Raw genomic sequence first — 15,851 nt, 5'->3', positions numbered from 1 at the left:
AAGGATGGCACAAATCTGTTCTTTTACTTCACAAGAGGAAAAAAGAGAAGTTACCTTATTGTAACTCAATATGCATGGCTGCTACCTGTATTCTACTGTGGGATATGCATACACGCTACACACCTGGGACTGGAAGAATTTGCAAGCAGTGTTCATTGGTCTATGCCTACGTCTTTGCTCTCCTTGTGCTTTGTAACAACGATATAAGGCAGTGGTTCTCAAACTGTGGGTCAGGACCCCAAAGTGGGTCGCGACCCTGTTTTAATGGGGTCACCAAAGCTGGTGTTAGACTTGCTGGGGTCTGGGGCTGAAGCCAAAGCCCGAGCCCTGCTGCCCAGAGCCGAAGCCCGAGGGATTCAGCCCTGGGTGGTGGGTCTCAGGTTACAGGCCCCTCGCCTGGGGCTGAAGCCCTTGGACTTTGGCCCTTTTGCGTGGAGCAGTAGGGCTTTGGCTTTGCCACCCCCCCACCCAGGGCGGTGGGGCTCAAGCTTTGGCCTCCTCCTGGGGTCATGTAGTAATTTTTGTTATCAGAAGTGGGTCGCGGTGCAATGAATTTTGTCAACCCCATAAAGGATGGTGCAGACCAACCACCTCTGGTTCTCTCTCTACTGCAAATTGTTTAAAGATCTGAAGCAGAGGGAAAGGAAGGCGGGTTGTGCAACATAGACAGGGACCACAGATCTCAAAGAACTCCAGTGACAATAAGATAACTTCCTTTTCTTCTTCGAGTGCTCATCCCTGTTTGTATTCCGCTGTGTATGATTCAAAAGCAATACCGAGGTAGGAAGAGGGTGCAAAGCTGCAAGCAGTTTAGGATTGTAGGATTGCCACCCCAAAGGATTAATCACCTGTGGAGGCTTGAAGAGGGTGTGGTACATCATGAAAGTATGGCTAGAGCTCCACATTGCTGCTTTGCAAATGTAAGTAAGGACACCTCATGAAATTACTACTGAGGCTGCTTTTGTAGGAAGGGAGATACAACTCAAGATGCACTTAGGGATTCTTTGAGAGAATAAAGCTTGCCCTCTCGTTCATTCTGCTATAGAAACAAATAATCTAGATGGCATTCTGATCATTTTTATTCTTTGCAGGTAAAATGCTAATGCACGTCTCACATCGAGGGAATGAAGTCTGCTCTCTTCATTGGTGATATGAGGCTTCAGAAAAAACCCACAGGTAAGTGTATCACCTGATTTATGCAGAAGTCTGAAACTACTTTAGGGGTGAATTTTATGTGCAGCCATAACGAGACTGTCTTTGTGAACTACTGCATATGGTGGATCAGCCATCAGGGCCCTGAGTTCACCTACTCTTCTGGCAGAGGTGATGGGCAACCAGGAAGGCAACTTTTATGGACAAGTGGGACATGGCTAACAGCTCAAATGGCCTAGTCCAGGGGTAGTCAATAGGTAGACCATGGGCCAAATCCAGACCACTAGATGCTTTTGAATGGAACACAAAATCTTTTTATTTACTTATCATTATTGTTATTATTTTTGTATTATTTTCTCAGGAATCTGGACCTTGCAAATGACATCACTTCATAGAATCATAGAATATCAGGGTTGGAAGGGACCTCAGGAGGGTGGTGAAGCACTGGAATGGGTTACCTAAGGAGGTGGTGGAATCTCCTTCCTTAGAGGTTTTTAAGGTCAGGCTTGACAAAGCCCTGGCTGGGATGATTTAGTTGGGGATTGGTCCTGCTTTGAGCAGGGGGTTGGACTAGATGACCTCCTGAGGTCCCTTCCAACCCTGATATTCTATGATTCTATGAAGTGATGCCATTTGCCAGAGTCTTCTTCTTGGGGACCACAAAATATTTCAAATGGAATCCTTTTCTCTGATGCTGAGGTGGCATCCTCTCGATAGTTTCCTGTCATAGGACAGTCCCCTTGTGATAGTGATCCCTGAAGAGGGATAGGAAACAGGGTTTTGAATGGGATGGAGAGATAAATTTAATAATATCCAGCACCCATCTGTCTGTTGTTATTTTCCAATTGTGGGAAAACTGGGCTAGGTGACCACCAAAGTGAACCTTGGAATCGGGTGGATATGGCATCAACATCAGTTCACAGCTCCTGAGTGTCCTGTCAAAAATATTTTTTGAGCAGGGGGCGAGGTTGAGTAGATGCAGCTGATGTAGAAGGAGCAGCGAATCTAGATCATTGCACCTTTTGCCGTTTGCAAGGTGGCTCATACAAACACTAATAATAAAAGGGTGTGGAAAGGGCATATGTTTGCATGGCTGCTTATGAAATCATCTTTACCGGATTGGTGTGCATACTGGGAGCTGAGGGCTGCCTTGGGATTCTTTTAACAAGTGCAAGGAATCATCCATCTTTTCATTAAAAAGGCTGATGTACAAGGAGTCCCCCTAGTCTGGGACTATCTGAGTGGCAGATACTGAACTTAGTGGAGATATGCTTCCTTGAGGCAATAAAGGCATCGTTAGCTGGTTGTCACTGACTGAAAAGGAAACACAGTTTTTGAAGCCTGGTATCCTGGGCATAATCCAGCCTTCCCAGTATGGGATTTAGGAGCGTACTGGAGGGGTTGGGATGGGATTCTAACTAACAGCTAACTATACTAATAAAACTAATACTAGCCAGCAGAAAGTCTATAAAACCCCACAAAACTTTATGTTATTTTGAATATTTACAGAATGAAGAGAAGGATCAGCTCTTGACACTGGAGGGTCCATCACAGATCATATGGCAGTAAGGAGGAAATGGAAAGATGGTTGGTCTGCACTGCCCCTTATGCCTGTGATTTGAATCACAAGGAGAGCAAGGGAGCAGGTATGGACCAATGGACAAGATTCTTCCAGTCCCAGATGCATGGAGAATGTTTGTATCCCAGAGTGAAATACACATAGGGACCAACACTCAAAGAAGTTACTAGTTCACACCTTTGCTAACTTTTCCAGAGTACCACACCGTCTCCTCAATTTCTTGCACACTTTTAGCAAAAAAACCAACTTTTTTACCTTGTTTCCTAAGGTCCTCAATTTGCTCCTCTTTGAGATCCAACTGCTCAGTCAGCCTTGATGCTGCATCCAAGGCAGCATTTGCTTCCTCTAAACTTTCCTGTAAGGAGAGGAAAGTCACTATCACAATAATCTATTGTGATGACAAAAATAAAGTATTTCAGACTCAAAGAATTTAATCACTGTTATTTTAAATACTTGGACTGTAAACATCTGAGGAAAATGGATAATCAGCACATTTCATCTTATTGGCTAGCTTGCCCTCCTTTTCTCCTCCCTTCCACCAGTCAAAAATTTTACTAATGACTTATAAACAGTGTTATCTAATATATTCTTGTGTAATAACGTATTTAAAACCCAACAATCGGGATTATTTAATACAGTAATTTAAAAATCTTCTCAGCCCACCTGTAAAGTCTCAACCCTCCCTTCTAGCTTTTCAGCTTTTTTTTTCCATTCTGCAGTCTGTTTTTGGTGTTTTTCTAGTTCTGCTGAATACATGGCTTTCTCCTCTAAAAGGAAAAAAAAATAAAAATCACACAATTAGTTCACACTTTCTAATCCTCTAGGTTTTGTGATGTATAGCAGTACAACCTTAGGTATGGAAATCCAAATACAGCACTGCTAACAGTGAAATTCTGGACCCACTGAAGTCAATGGAATTTTCACCATTGACTTCAATGTGGCCAGAATTTCACCCTAAGTGTATTAAAGGTAAAATTGAGATTTTGAAATTAAAATCTACTTGAATGCAATTGGTGATTGCCAAAATTAAAAACAATGCACCAAATCACAACTATTATACTGACTGAAAATTTTCATCTTTTCTTTAAGATTTTTGATGCAACTTACCCTGCTGGAATTGCTCTAGTACCATCTGCAGGTTGGCCAGTGACAGTGCATACTGTTTCACCTGATCCTGTGACATGGTAAGCTGTAGCAAAGTTTCATCTCTCTGCCTGGACACTAGGTTCAGCTGCTCTTGCAAGGATTCCACCTGCAGACTAGCCTGATGGCTTCATCAAAAGAAAATATTTTTTTATATACATACATACATACACACACACCCATATAATTCCAGTTCTCTGAATTCCCTCTATCTGATAAGCCGATAGTTATCTGAATCCAGAGTGCATTCCCCATGTTAATTAATAGCACTTCCATTTATCCAAAAGTTGGGAATGTCCCCCAGGTCATTCGGCTAAACGGGAATGTAGTGTAGTATAGTGTGTAAACTGCTTGTTGAATACAGTAGAACCTCAGAGTTACAAACACCTCGGGAACACCAGGTTGTTCATAACTCTGAACAAAATAAAAACAACGAGGAGTCCTTGTGGCACCTTAGAGACTAATAAATTTATTTGGGCATAAGCTTTTGTGGGCTAGAGCCCATTTCATCATAAGCATGAATTGAAAAAAATACAAGAGCAGGTATAAGTACATGGAAGGATGGGGGTTGCTTTACCAAGTGTGAGGTCAGTCTAACGAGATAAATCAATTAACAGCAGAAAAATAACTTTTGAAGTGGTAAGAGAGTGGCCCATTACAGACAGTTGACAAGAAGGTATGAGTAACAGTAGGGAGAAATTAGTATTGGGGAAATTAAGTTTAGGTTTTGTAATGACCCAACTACTCCCAGTCTTTATTCAGGCCTAATCTGATGGTATCCAGTTTGCAAATTAATTCCAGTTCTGCAGCTTCACGTTGGAGTCTGTTTTTGAAGGTTTTTTGTTGAAGAATTGCCACTTTTAGGTCTGTTATTGAGTGACCAGAGAGACTGAAGTGTTCTCCTACTGATTTTTGATTGTTATGATTCCTGATGTCCATTTATTCTTTTGCGTAGAGACTGTCCGATTTGGCCAATGTACATGGCAGAGGGGCATTGCTGGCACATGATGGCATATATCACATTGGTAGATGTGCAGGTGAACGAGTCCTAGATGGTGTGGCTCAAGAAACTCCCTAAAGAAGCACAGGAACAAATCTACACTGACACACTCCTAGAGCCCCACCCCTAGAGCCCAACCAGGGGTATTCTAGCTGCTACCCAAAATCCATAAACCTGGGAATCCTGGACACCCCATCATCTCAGGCATTGGCACCCTGACAGCAGGATTATCTGGCTATGTAGACTCTCTCCTCAGGCCCTACGCTATCAGCACTCTCAGCTATCTTCGAGACACCAGTGACTTCCCAAGGAAACTACAATCCTTTGGCGATCTTCCAGAAAACACCATCCTTGCCACTATGGATGTAGAAGCCCTTTACACCAACATTCCACACAAAGATGGACTACAAGCCATCAGGAATAGCATCCCTGATACTATCACGGCAAACCTGGTGGCTGAACTTTGTGACTTTGTCCTCACCTACAACTATTTCAGATTTGGGGACAATTTATACCTTCAAGTCAGCGGCACTGCTATGGGTACCCGCATGGCCCCTCAGTATGCCAACATTTTAATGGCTGACTTAGAACAATGCTTCCTCAGCTCTTGTCCCCTTACGCCCCTACTCTACTTGCACTACACTGATGACATCTTCATCATCTGAACCCATGGGAAGGAGGCCCTTGAGGAATTCCACCAAGATTTCAACTATTTCCACCCTACCATCAACCTCAGCCTGGACCAGTCCACTCAAGAGGTCCACTTCCTAGACACTACAGTGCTAATAAGCGATGGTCACAAACACCACCCTATACCGGAAACCTACTGACCGCTATACTTATCTACATGCCTCCAGCTTTCATCCAGACCACATCACATGATCCATTGTCTACAGCCAAGCTCTAAGATACAACCGCATTTGCTCTGATCCCTCAGACAAACACCTACAGAATCTCTATCAAGTGTTCTTAAAACTGAAATACTCACCTGGTGAAGTGAAGAAACAAATTGAGAGCCAGAAGGGTTCCGAAATGTCACCTACTACAAGACAGGCCCAACAAAGAAAGTAACAGAACGCCACTAGCCATCACCTACAGCCCCCAACTAAAACCTCTCCAGTGCATCATCAAGGATCTACAACCTATCCTGAAGGATGATCCCTCACTCTCACAGACCTTGGGGACAGGCTAGTCCTCGCCTACAAACAGCCCCCCAACCTGAAAGAAATACTCACCAGCAACTACACACCACACAACAAAAACACCAACCCAGGAACCAAACCCTGCTACAAACCCTGGTGCCAACTCTGTCCACATATCTATTCAAGGGACACCATCATAGGACCTAACCACATCAGCTCCCCGTGATGATTCTCATGCATCCTGCTGATGCCACACCTGCCAGAGATACCTATGGAAAACCAACCTACAGATATAAGTGTTTCTATAGCTTAAAAAAATATTTATACATTATGGGATATAATGTACAGCTATTTAATGGATTTGAAACCCTCATACAGAGCAGAAACAGGCAAATCTGCACATCAGGATCTAGAAAAGAAAGTACCTTTAAAATTAATTTAAGTCTTGAGTGCCTTTTACTCTCACTATTCAGTGCATTCCATACCTTGTAAACTGATGGCGGGGTTTTTTGTTTTGTTTTTATTTTAAGCCATAACAATTCCAGGTCACCTTTAAATTAAAATTTAAATACATTTTTAAATTTTAAATAAATTTTTTTAAATTAATGGAGATATCCTATCTCCTAGAACTGGAAGGGACCTTGAAAGGTCATCGAGTCCAGCCCCCTGCCTTCACTAGCAGGACCAAGTACTGATTTTTGCCCCAGATCCCTAAGTGGCCCCCTCAAGGATTGAACTCACAACCCTGGGTTTAGCAGGCCAGTGCTCAAACCACTGAGCTATCCCTCCCCCCCTTTATGCATGCACGACAGCTGGAAGATTTTCCCCATAGCAGCATCTGTAGGATCCGCCTGGGAGCACCCTGGAGTCCTGTTGTCTTCATGGTGCCCAATATAGGGCCCTGCCGATCCGCCATCCCCTCAGTTCCTTCTTGCCGGCTACTCCGACAGAGGGGTAGGAGGGTGAGTAATGCAATGGACATGAACAAGACCACCACATCTTGAAGAACAACAGTTACGAGAAGGTGAGTAACCGTTCTCTCTTCTTCGAGTGCTTTTCATGTCAATTCCAATCAGGTGACTCACAAGCCCAAGTTCAAGAGGTGGGGTCGGAGTCGTCCACTGATTGGAGCACTGCTCTTCCAAAGGCCGCATCGTCTCTTGGCATGCTGGGTGATTGTGTCATGCGTGGTGAAAGTGTGTATGGAGGACCACGTCACCGCTCTGCAGATTTCCTGGGTGGGAACCTGCACCAGGAATGCCGTTGAAGAGGCCTGAGCCCTGGTGGAGTGCTCAGTGATCGAAGGAGCAGGCACCCCTGCCAGGCTGTAGCACTCAGAGATGCAGGACGCGATCCACGACGAAATCCATTGAGAAGAGACAGGAAGACCTTTCATTCTGTCTGCCACTGCAATGAATACCTGGACGGACTTTCGTTCTCTCAATGTAGAAGGCTAGTGCTCTGCAGACATCCAGTGAGTGAAGCCTTTGCTCCCTGCCGCTCAAGTGCGGCTTAGGGTAGAAAACTGCTGACACTTCCTGTTGCATCGGGGGAGGGAACTACAGTTGCTAGGAAAAGGCAGGTGTTAGTAATGGGAGATTCGATCATTAGAAACGTAGATAGCTGGGTTTGTGATGGCCGGGAGAACCGCATGGTGACTTGCCTGCCTGGTGCGAAGGTTGCGGATCTCTCGAGGCATCTAGACAGACTTATGTGTAGTGCTGGGGAGGAGCCGGTGGTCGTGGTACATGTAGGTACCAATGACATAGGGAAGGGTAGGAGAGATGTCCTGGAGGCCAAATTTAGGCTGCTAGGGAAGAGACTGAAATCCAGGACCTCTATGGTGGCGTTCTCAGAAATGCTCCCAGTTCCACGCGCAGGGCCAGGTAGGCAGGCAGAGCTTCAGAGTCTCAATGCGTGGATGAGACGATGGTGTAGAGAGGAGGGGTTTACATTCATTAGGAACTGGGGAAACTTTTGGGATGGGGGGAGCCTATACAGGAGAGATGGGCTCCACCTAAACCAAAGTGGAAGCAGACTGCTGGCACTAAACATTAAAAAGGTTGTAGAGCAGTTTTTAAACTAGGAGATGGGGGAAAGCCGACTGCTGCAGAGGAGCATGTGGATCGGACAGAGACTTCTCTTAGGGGAGAGTCTAATGATAGAGAATCTCCAGGTTATAGTCAGGAGCAGAGGATGGAAGAGGATAAAGTAGGGGCCAGATCAGATGATAAACATTCACATAAAAAAGAATCTGACACATCAGAAAAGGGCAGACAAATAAACAGTGACAAGTTTTTAAAGTGCTTGTACACAAATGCTAGAAGTCTAAATAATAAGATGAGTGAACTAAAGTGCCTCGTGATAAAGGAGGATATTGATATAATAGGCATCACAGAAACCTGGTGAACTGAGAGCAATCAATGGGACACAATTATTCCGGGGTACAAAATATATCGGAAGGACAGAACAGGTCGTGCGGGGGGGGGGGAGTGGCACTATATGTGAAAGAAAATGTAGAATCAAATGAAGTAAAAATCTTAAGTGAATCCACATGTTCCATAGAATCTCTATGGATAGAAATTTCATGCTCTAATAAGAATATAACATTAGGGATCTATTATAGACCACCTGACCAGGACAGTGATAGTGATGATGAAATGCTAAGGGAAATTAGAGAGGCTATCAAAATTAAGAACCCAATAATAGTGGGGGATTTCAATTATCCCCATATTGACTGGTAACATTTCACTTCAGGACGAAATGCAGAGATAAAATTTCTCGATACTTTAAATGACTGCTTCATGGAGCAGCTGGTACGGGAACCCACAAGGGGAGAGGCAACTCTAGATTTAGTCCTGAGTGGAGTGCAGGAGCTGGTCCAAGAGGTAACTATAACAGGACCGCTTGGAAATAGTGACCATAATACAATAGCATTCAACATCCCTGTGGTGGGAAGAACATCTCAACAGCCCAACACTGTGGCATTTAATTTGAAAAGGGGGAACTATGCAAAAATGAGGGGGTTAGTTAAACAGAAGTTAAAAAGTACAGTGACTAAAGTGAAATCCCTGCAAGCTGCGTGGGCGCTTTTTAAGACACCATAATAGAGGCCCAACTTTAATGTATACCCCAAATTAAGAAACACAGAAAAAGAACTAAAAAAGAGCCACCGTGGCTTAACAACCATGTAAAAGAAGCAGTGAGAGATAAAAAGACTTCCTTTAAAAAGTGGAAGTCAAATCCTAGTGAGGCAAATAGAAAGGAGCATAAACGCTGCCAGATTAAGTAAAAGAATGTAATAAGAAAAGCCAAAGAGGAGTTTGAAGAACGGCTAGCCAAAAACTCCAAAGGTAATAACAAAATGTTGTTTAAGTATATCAGAAGCAAGAAGCCTGCTAAACAACCAGTGGGGCCCCTTCATGATCAAGATACAAAAGGAGCGCTTAAAGACGATACAGTCATTGCAGAGAAACTAAATGGATTCTTTGCTTCAGTCTTCACGGCTGAGGATGTTAGGGAGATTCCCAAACCTGAGCCGGCTTTTGTAGGTGACAAATCTGAGGAACTGTCACAGACTGAAGTGTCACTAGAGGAGGTTTTGGAATTAATTGATAAACTTAACATTAACAAGTCACCGGGACCAGATGGCATTCACCCAAGAGTTCTGAAAGAACTCAAATGTAAGAGACATTTGGTGGTGGTGGATGCTGAAGAGCGGTGCCGACCCTCTGGGGACGGATGCGGTTCCCCCCCATGGGCGGCTGGCACCAGGAAGTGGCATGCCGGAGATGGGGAGTGGCGTGACATCATTGCTGACTTTCCCCTAGATGGAATAGGCGGACTGGCTATCGCCAGTGCCTCGTCCCTCCTTGGAGGAGGCGGACCCATCAGGCGAATAAGGTCCTGCGCCACCTCAAAAGTCTCTGGAGTGGAGGAGAGTTGAATGTCCCGGCTAGGACGGTCCAGAGAATGGGAGTGGGCCGGACTCAACTGGACCCCTTGCAGGGCAGGAGTCGATCAGCCCCTGGGAGCTGCCAGGCCCGAAGTAGGCTGGGTGGACTGAGGTCTCCCTGCTGGTGTCTCCTTAGGCTTAGGAGGGGGACAGTGACCACTCTCCTGCCTTTTTCTTCTGGGACACCGGGGACACAGATCGGCGCCTACCAGAAGTCTTATGTTCGGCGACGTGTTGGTGCCAGGAATCTGTGGGTACCACTGTGGGTCTGTGGATGAGGGGAAAGCAGTGGATGTGTTATTCCTTGACTTTAGCAAAGCTTTTGATACGGTCTCCCACAGTATTCTTGCTGGCAAGTTAAAGTAGTATGGGCTGGATGAATGGACTATAAGGTGGATAGAAAGCTGGCTAGATCGTCGGGTTCAACAGGTAGTGATCAATGGTTCCATGTCTAGATGGCAGCCGGTATCAAGCGGAGTGCCCCAAGGGTCGGTCCTGGGGCCGGTTTTGTTCAGTATCTTAATTAATCATCTGGAGGATGGTGTGGACTGCCCTCTCAGCAAGTTTGCAGATGACACTAAACTGGGAAGAGTGGTAGATATGCTGGAGGGTAGGGATAGGATACAGAGGGACCTAGACAAATTAGAGGATTGGGCCAAAAGAAACCTGATGAGGTTCAACAAGGACAAGTGCAGAGTCCTGCACTTAGGACGGAAGAATCCCATGCACTGCTACAGACTAGGGACCGAATGGCTAGGCAGCAGTTCTGCAGAAAAGGACCTAGGGGTTACCGTGGACGAGAAGCTGGATATGAGCCAACAGTGTGCCCTTGTTGCCAAGAAGGCTAACGGCATTTTGGGCTGTATAAGTAGGAGCATTGCCAGCAGATCGAGGGATGTGATTGTTCCCCTCCATTCAACATTGGTGAGGCCTCATTTGGAGTACTGTGTCTAGTTTTGGGCCCCACACTACAAGAAGGATGTGGAAAAGTTGGAAAGAGTCCAGCGGAGGGCAACAAAAATGATTAGTAGGCTGGAGCACATGACTTATGAGGAGAGGCTGAGGGAACTGGGATTGTTTAGTCTGCAGAAGAGAAGAATGAGGGGGGATTTGATAGCTGCTTTCAACTACCTGAAAGGGGGTGCCAAAGAGGATGGATCTAGACTGTTCTCAGTGGTAGCAGATGACAGAACAAGGAGTAATGGGTCTCAAGTTGCAGTGGGGAAGGTTTAGGTTGGATATTAGGAAAAACTTTTTCACTAGGAGGGTGATGAAGCACTGGAATGGGTTACCTAGGGAGGTGGTGGAATCTCCTTCCTTAGAGGTTTTTAAGGTCAGGCTTGACAAAGCCCTGGCTGGGATGATTTAGTTGGGAATTGGTCCTGCTTTGAGCAGGGGGTTGGAATAGATGACCTCCTGAGGTCCCTTCCAACCCTGATAGTCTATGATTCAGGAGTCCTTAGTCTCCTTTCTAGGAGCCGACTCATGCACCATCGGCGCTGTTGCGCTGCACATGGTGGCGGCGCTCGGCATGGGCTCCACCAACCCAGGGTTGGATTGCAGGTGGAGGGCTGCCTCCATGAGGATAAGTCTGAGTCTCTGCTCGCGATCCTTAAGGATCAAACCCTTTACAAATGAAGCACTTGTCCTTTTGGTGACTCTCGCCAAGGCACTTCAAACAAGAAGTGTGTGGGTCACTTTTTCGCATCAATCTTCTGCAGACTTCACCACATGGTTTGAACCCCAGCGACCAAGGCATGCCCCGGCGGCGGAAGAGGAGAAATGCGGGAGTAGCATTAGTTGGCTATTAACTTAAGACAAAAACTATTAACTACATACAAAGTACAATGGGACACTGTTAAAGGCGCTTACAGAAGCAAGAGCGAGGGAAATTCCAGCTAGCCATCGCAGGTGGTAAGAAGGAAATGAGGGGGTGGCGGGTCAGCAGGGCCCTATATTGGGCGCCATGAGGGCACGACTCCAGGAGGCGCCCAGACCAACCCTACGGATGCTAGTAGGGGAAAAATCTTCTGGCTGTTGTGCACGCGGCGCACACACACCTGATTGGAACTGACATGAACAAGCACTCAAAGAAGAATATCGATATTCCATGCCTTCATTTTACTCAGTGCTTACACATCTACGCTCTTTAAAGCTAATAAAAAATCACATCACCATCACTCTAGAATACTTGAACTATTCAAAGAAATGCTAATGCTGGATGGAGGCAAATATTACCTGGCATTTTCCACTGCAGTAGAAGAGGATACTAGTTTTTCCTCCAAAACCATGACCTTCTTTCTTAGCTTGGTCTCTCGGTCCTCTGCAGCTAAAGCTTCCTGTGTATAGGAGTCCTCCATTTCTAAGAGGTGATTGCGCAACCTCTCCAGTTCCTGGTTTAGACGCTGCTCCTTATCACGTAAATGCTGCACCTGGGTAAATATATTGTACGTTCGATGACACATACTTCTTTGTGCATGATACTATAAGCAAATCTAATTATTTCCTTTGATTTATATTTAGGGCTGTCAAATTATTAAAAAAAATAATCGTAATTAATGGTGAGATTAAAAAAATAGTCATGATTAATCGCAGTTTTGATCACACTGTTAAACAAGAGAATAACAATTTAAATTTTTTATAAATATGTTTGGATATTTTTCTATATTTTCAAATATATTGTTTTGAATTACAATATAGAATACAAAGTGTACAGTGCTCACTTTATATTATTTTTTATTACAAATATTTGCACTGTAAAAAACAAAAGAAATAGAATTCAATTCACCTGTAGTGCAATCTCTATTGTGAAAGAGCAATGTACAAATGTAGATTTTTTTTTTAACATAACTGCACTCAAAAACAAAACAATGTAAAACTTTAGAGCCCACAAGTCCCCTTAGCCAATAGCTACGACAAACAAGTTTGTTTACATTTAAATAGTGCTGCCTGCTTCTTATTTATAATGTCACCTGAAAGTGAGAATAGGCAGGTTCTGCTTCATAATGAGCCAAAGCATGCAGACCAATGCACCTTCATTTTCATCATCAGTCAGATGCCACCAACAGAAGGTTGATTTTCATTTTTGGTGATTCAGGTACTGTAGTTTCCGCATTGGAGCGTTACTCTTTTAAGACTTCTGACAGTATGTTCCCCACCTCGTCCCTTTCAGATTTGGAAGGCACTTCAGATTCTTAAACCTTGGGTCGAGTGCTGGAGCTATCTTTAGAAATCTCATATTGGTACCTTCTTTGCGTTTTGTCAAATCTGCAGTGAAAGTGTTCTTAAATCGAACAACCTATGCTGGGTTGTCATCCAAAACTGCCAGAACGTGAAATATATGGCAGAATGCGATACCACGGAGCAGGAGACATAAAATTCTCCCCCAAGGAGTTCAGTCATAAATTTAACTAACGCATTATTTTTTTAATAAGCGCCATCAGCATGGAAGCATGGCCTCTCGGATGGTGGTTGAAGCACAAAGGAGCACACGAATGTTTAGCATATCTGGCGCATAAATACCTTGCAAGTCGGCTAAAACAGTGCCATGCGAATGCGTTCTCATTTTCAGGTGACACTGTAAATAAGAAGCGGGCAGAATTATCTCCCGTAAATGTAAACAAACTTGTCTGTCTTAGCAATTAGCTGAACAAGAAGTAGGACTGAGTGGATTTATAGGCTCTAAAGTTTTACATTGTTTTGTTTTTGAGTGCAATTATGTAAAAAAAAATTCTACATTTGTATATTGCACTTTCATGATAAAGAGATTGTCCTACAGTATTCGAATGAGGTAAACTGAAAAATACTATCTTTTGGGTTTTTTTTACAGTGCAAATATTTGTAATAAAAATAATATAAAGTGAGCACTGTACACTTTGTGTTGTGTTGTAATTGAAATCAATATATTTGAAAATGCTGAAATACTTCCAAAATATTTATAATAAATTTAAATTGGTATTCTATTATTGTTTAACAGTATGATTAAAACTGCTATTAATCACGACTATTTTTTTAATCTAATTAATTTGTTTTGTGTTAATCATTTGAGTTAACTGCAATTAATGGACAGCCCTAATTATATTGCATAGATATACATTTTAGATGCCTTTTTTGGTACTTATCTAAGATAATTCTTAAGGCAAGGTAAATTCTCTAATTTTTCTTATTCACTCACCCTTTTTGTGCTTTAGTCTTGTTTAATGTCATACCTCATTCTGTAGGGCACTGCTGTCCATTTGTTTCTGTTTGAGTGCTAACATGACTTGGTCTCTTTCTTGCTGAAAAGAAACAGCCTTTTCTTGCATTGACTTAACTTCATTTAACAGATGATTCAACTCCCCCATCTTGCCCTTTGGAAGGAGGACATACAATTAAAGAAAGGTTGGAAATGTATAAAACAACTTTGAGGAATATATGCTTAAAACACTAAACGAATCTATTATAACTATTTATTAGGCATTTCTGCACAAACATGCAAGACACTGTATAAAAGGAGGCCCAGTTTCTGTCCCAAAGAACTTGAACTCCAAAAAAAGATGAAATAGACAGACATGGATAGAAGAAGAGAGTGCTTACTGGACAGAAGATCCTTTGAAGAAACAGTTGTCTATTTTGTAATGATTTTATTGGCATATTGTCTGATAGATTAAAAACTGTTTCTAAAGTCATACACAAATATAATGTATTCACTAACTGCAGTAAAATAGATATCTAGCACCCTTCCATTTCAGACATGCATACTTCAAAATTGCAATTCCCCTAAACACAATTTCTGAAGCTATACTTCCTGTTAAGATAGCTATTTCTAAGTAACTTGATTTGAATCTTCTTTGGGCATGTGGTTTATGTTATTATTTATGTTAGTTGTTTATGATAGCTATATAAAAATAAATACATTCCAGAAGGTATAAAGTCAAGATGAGTAGAAATGAAATAATACACAAACAAACAGTGGCTACTAATGTTTTTAGGCTCACTATGAACTATCAGTAATAAAAATAAAATGATTACGTAAAAAATGGCATCTTCCATCTACAGAGATCTGCTCTCTGCATGTATTCAAAATCATATGAGTGGACTTTAACAAAAACACTAGAAACTTCTTTTTATTTAGTTACTACTCTTATTAGCTCTGCACAGCCAACATAGCTGAGAGAACGCTATACTATCTCGTGCAACATCAAATGAGTTGTTTACTAAGTTCCAGTCAGTTATATTTGTGAAACCCCACTGAAAGCATTTGGGCTGCACTGGTGACACCAAGAGGCCTAATTTAGTCTGCAGGACTTTTATTACTGAGGATTATGCAAGAGATGGGAGAGAAACAAGTTTGACTCTCAAGAGCCCAGGCTGAGTTTGCAGGGCCAGCCATTAAAAAAAACATCTTTTTATTTGTAACTGTATTTGATACAAGATCAAGAGTAAACATTAAACCCCACAATGACATTTTATAGTTTTTACATAACCAAACTATATTTTAAATCACTGAAGTGCCTTATCACTGCAATTTCATAGTATTTAGTTAGAATAGTAGAGAGTAAGAAACTTGGACTGGCAGAGTACTTCACATGTGTCTGAAGATATCACACACACAATTCTAACTGCCATTAACACTATGCCATAAAGATTAAGTTACTTTTTATGTAATTCAAATACATTTTTAAAATCTATGAAGATATTCTTTTTTCAGAGAAATGGTGCTCTAGATTCCACTTGGTAGATACAAAATGCTCTAAGTGATGCCAAATATATCATCATAATTAAACTATGTCAGGTCACTTTGCAGTGGTTTATTTAAACATTAACAGTAATACTTATAATCTTTGAAGACAAATATAGGTTTCTAAGAGATCCTGAACTAATCTTGCAATAGATCACTCA

At 42.7% G+C, this 15,851-nt stretch overlaps 1 protein-coding gene across 1 annotated transcript in view; it reads right to left on the bottom strand.

The window, feature by feature from the left end:
• TRIP11 (thyroid hormone receptor interactor 11) overlaps positions 1-15,851 on the bottom strand; it is a 74,686-nt gene that overhangs the window by 13,896 nt on the left and 44,939 nt on the right. Inside the window, exons 11-15 of the mRNA XM_065403090.1 lie at positions 14,180-14,320; positions 12,210-12,403; positions 3,839-4,002; positions 3,395-3,498; positions 2,987-3,086 (exon numbers count right to left, since the gene is read on the bottom strand). Coding sequence (XP_065259162.1) covers positions 2,987-3,086; positions 3,395-3,498; positions 3,839-4,002; positions 12,210-12,403; positions 14,180-14,320 — 703 coding nt within the window. The remainder of the gene's footprint in view (positions 1-2,986; positions 3,087-3,394; positions 3,499-3,838; positions 4,003-12,209; positions 12,404-14,179; positions 14,321-15,851) is intronic.

Source organism: Emys orbicularis, chromosome 4 (assembly GCF_028017835.1).
Source record: "Emys orbicularis isolate rEmyOrb1 chromosome 4, rEmyOrb1.hap1, whole genome shotgun sequence".
NCBI classification, from domain to species: Eukaryota; Metazoa; Chordata; order Testudines; family Emydidae; genus Emys; species Emys orbicularis.
The sequence above is the reverse complement of the archived record's forward strand: the minus strand, read 5'-3'. Positions and strand labels throughout refer to the sequence as shown.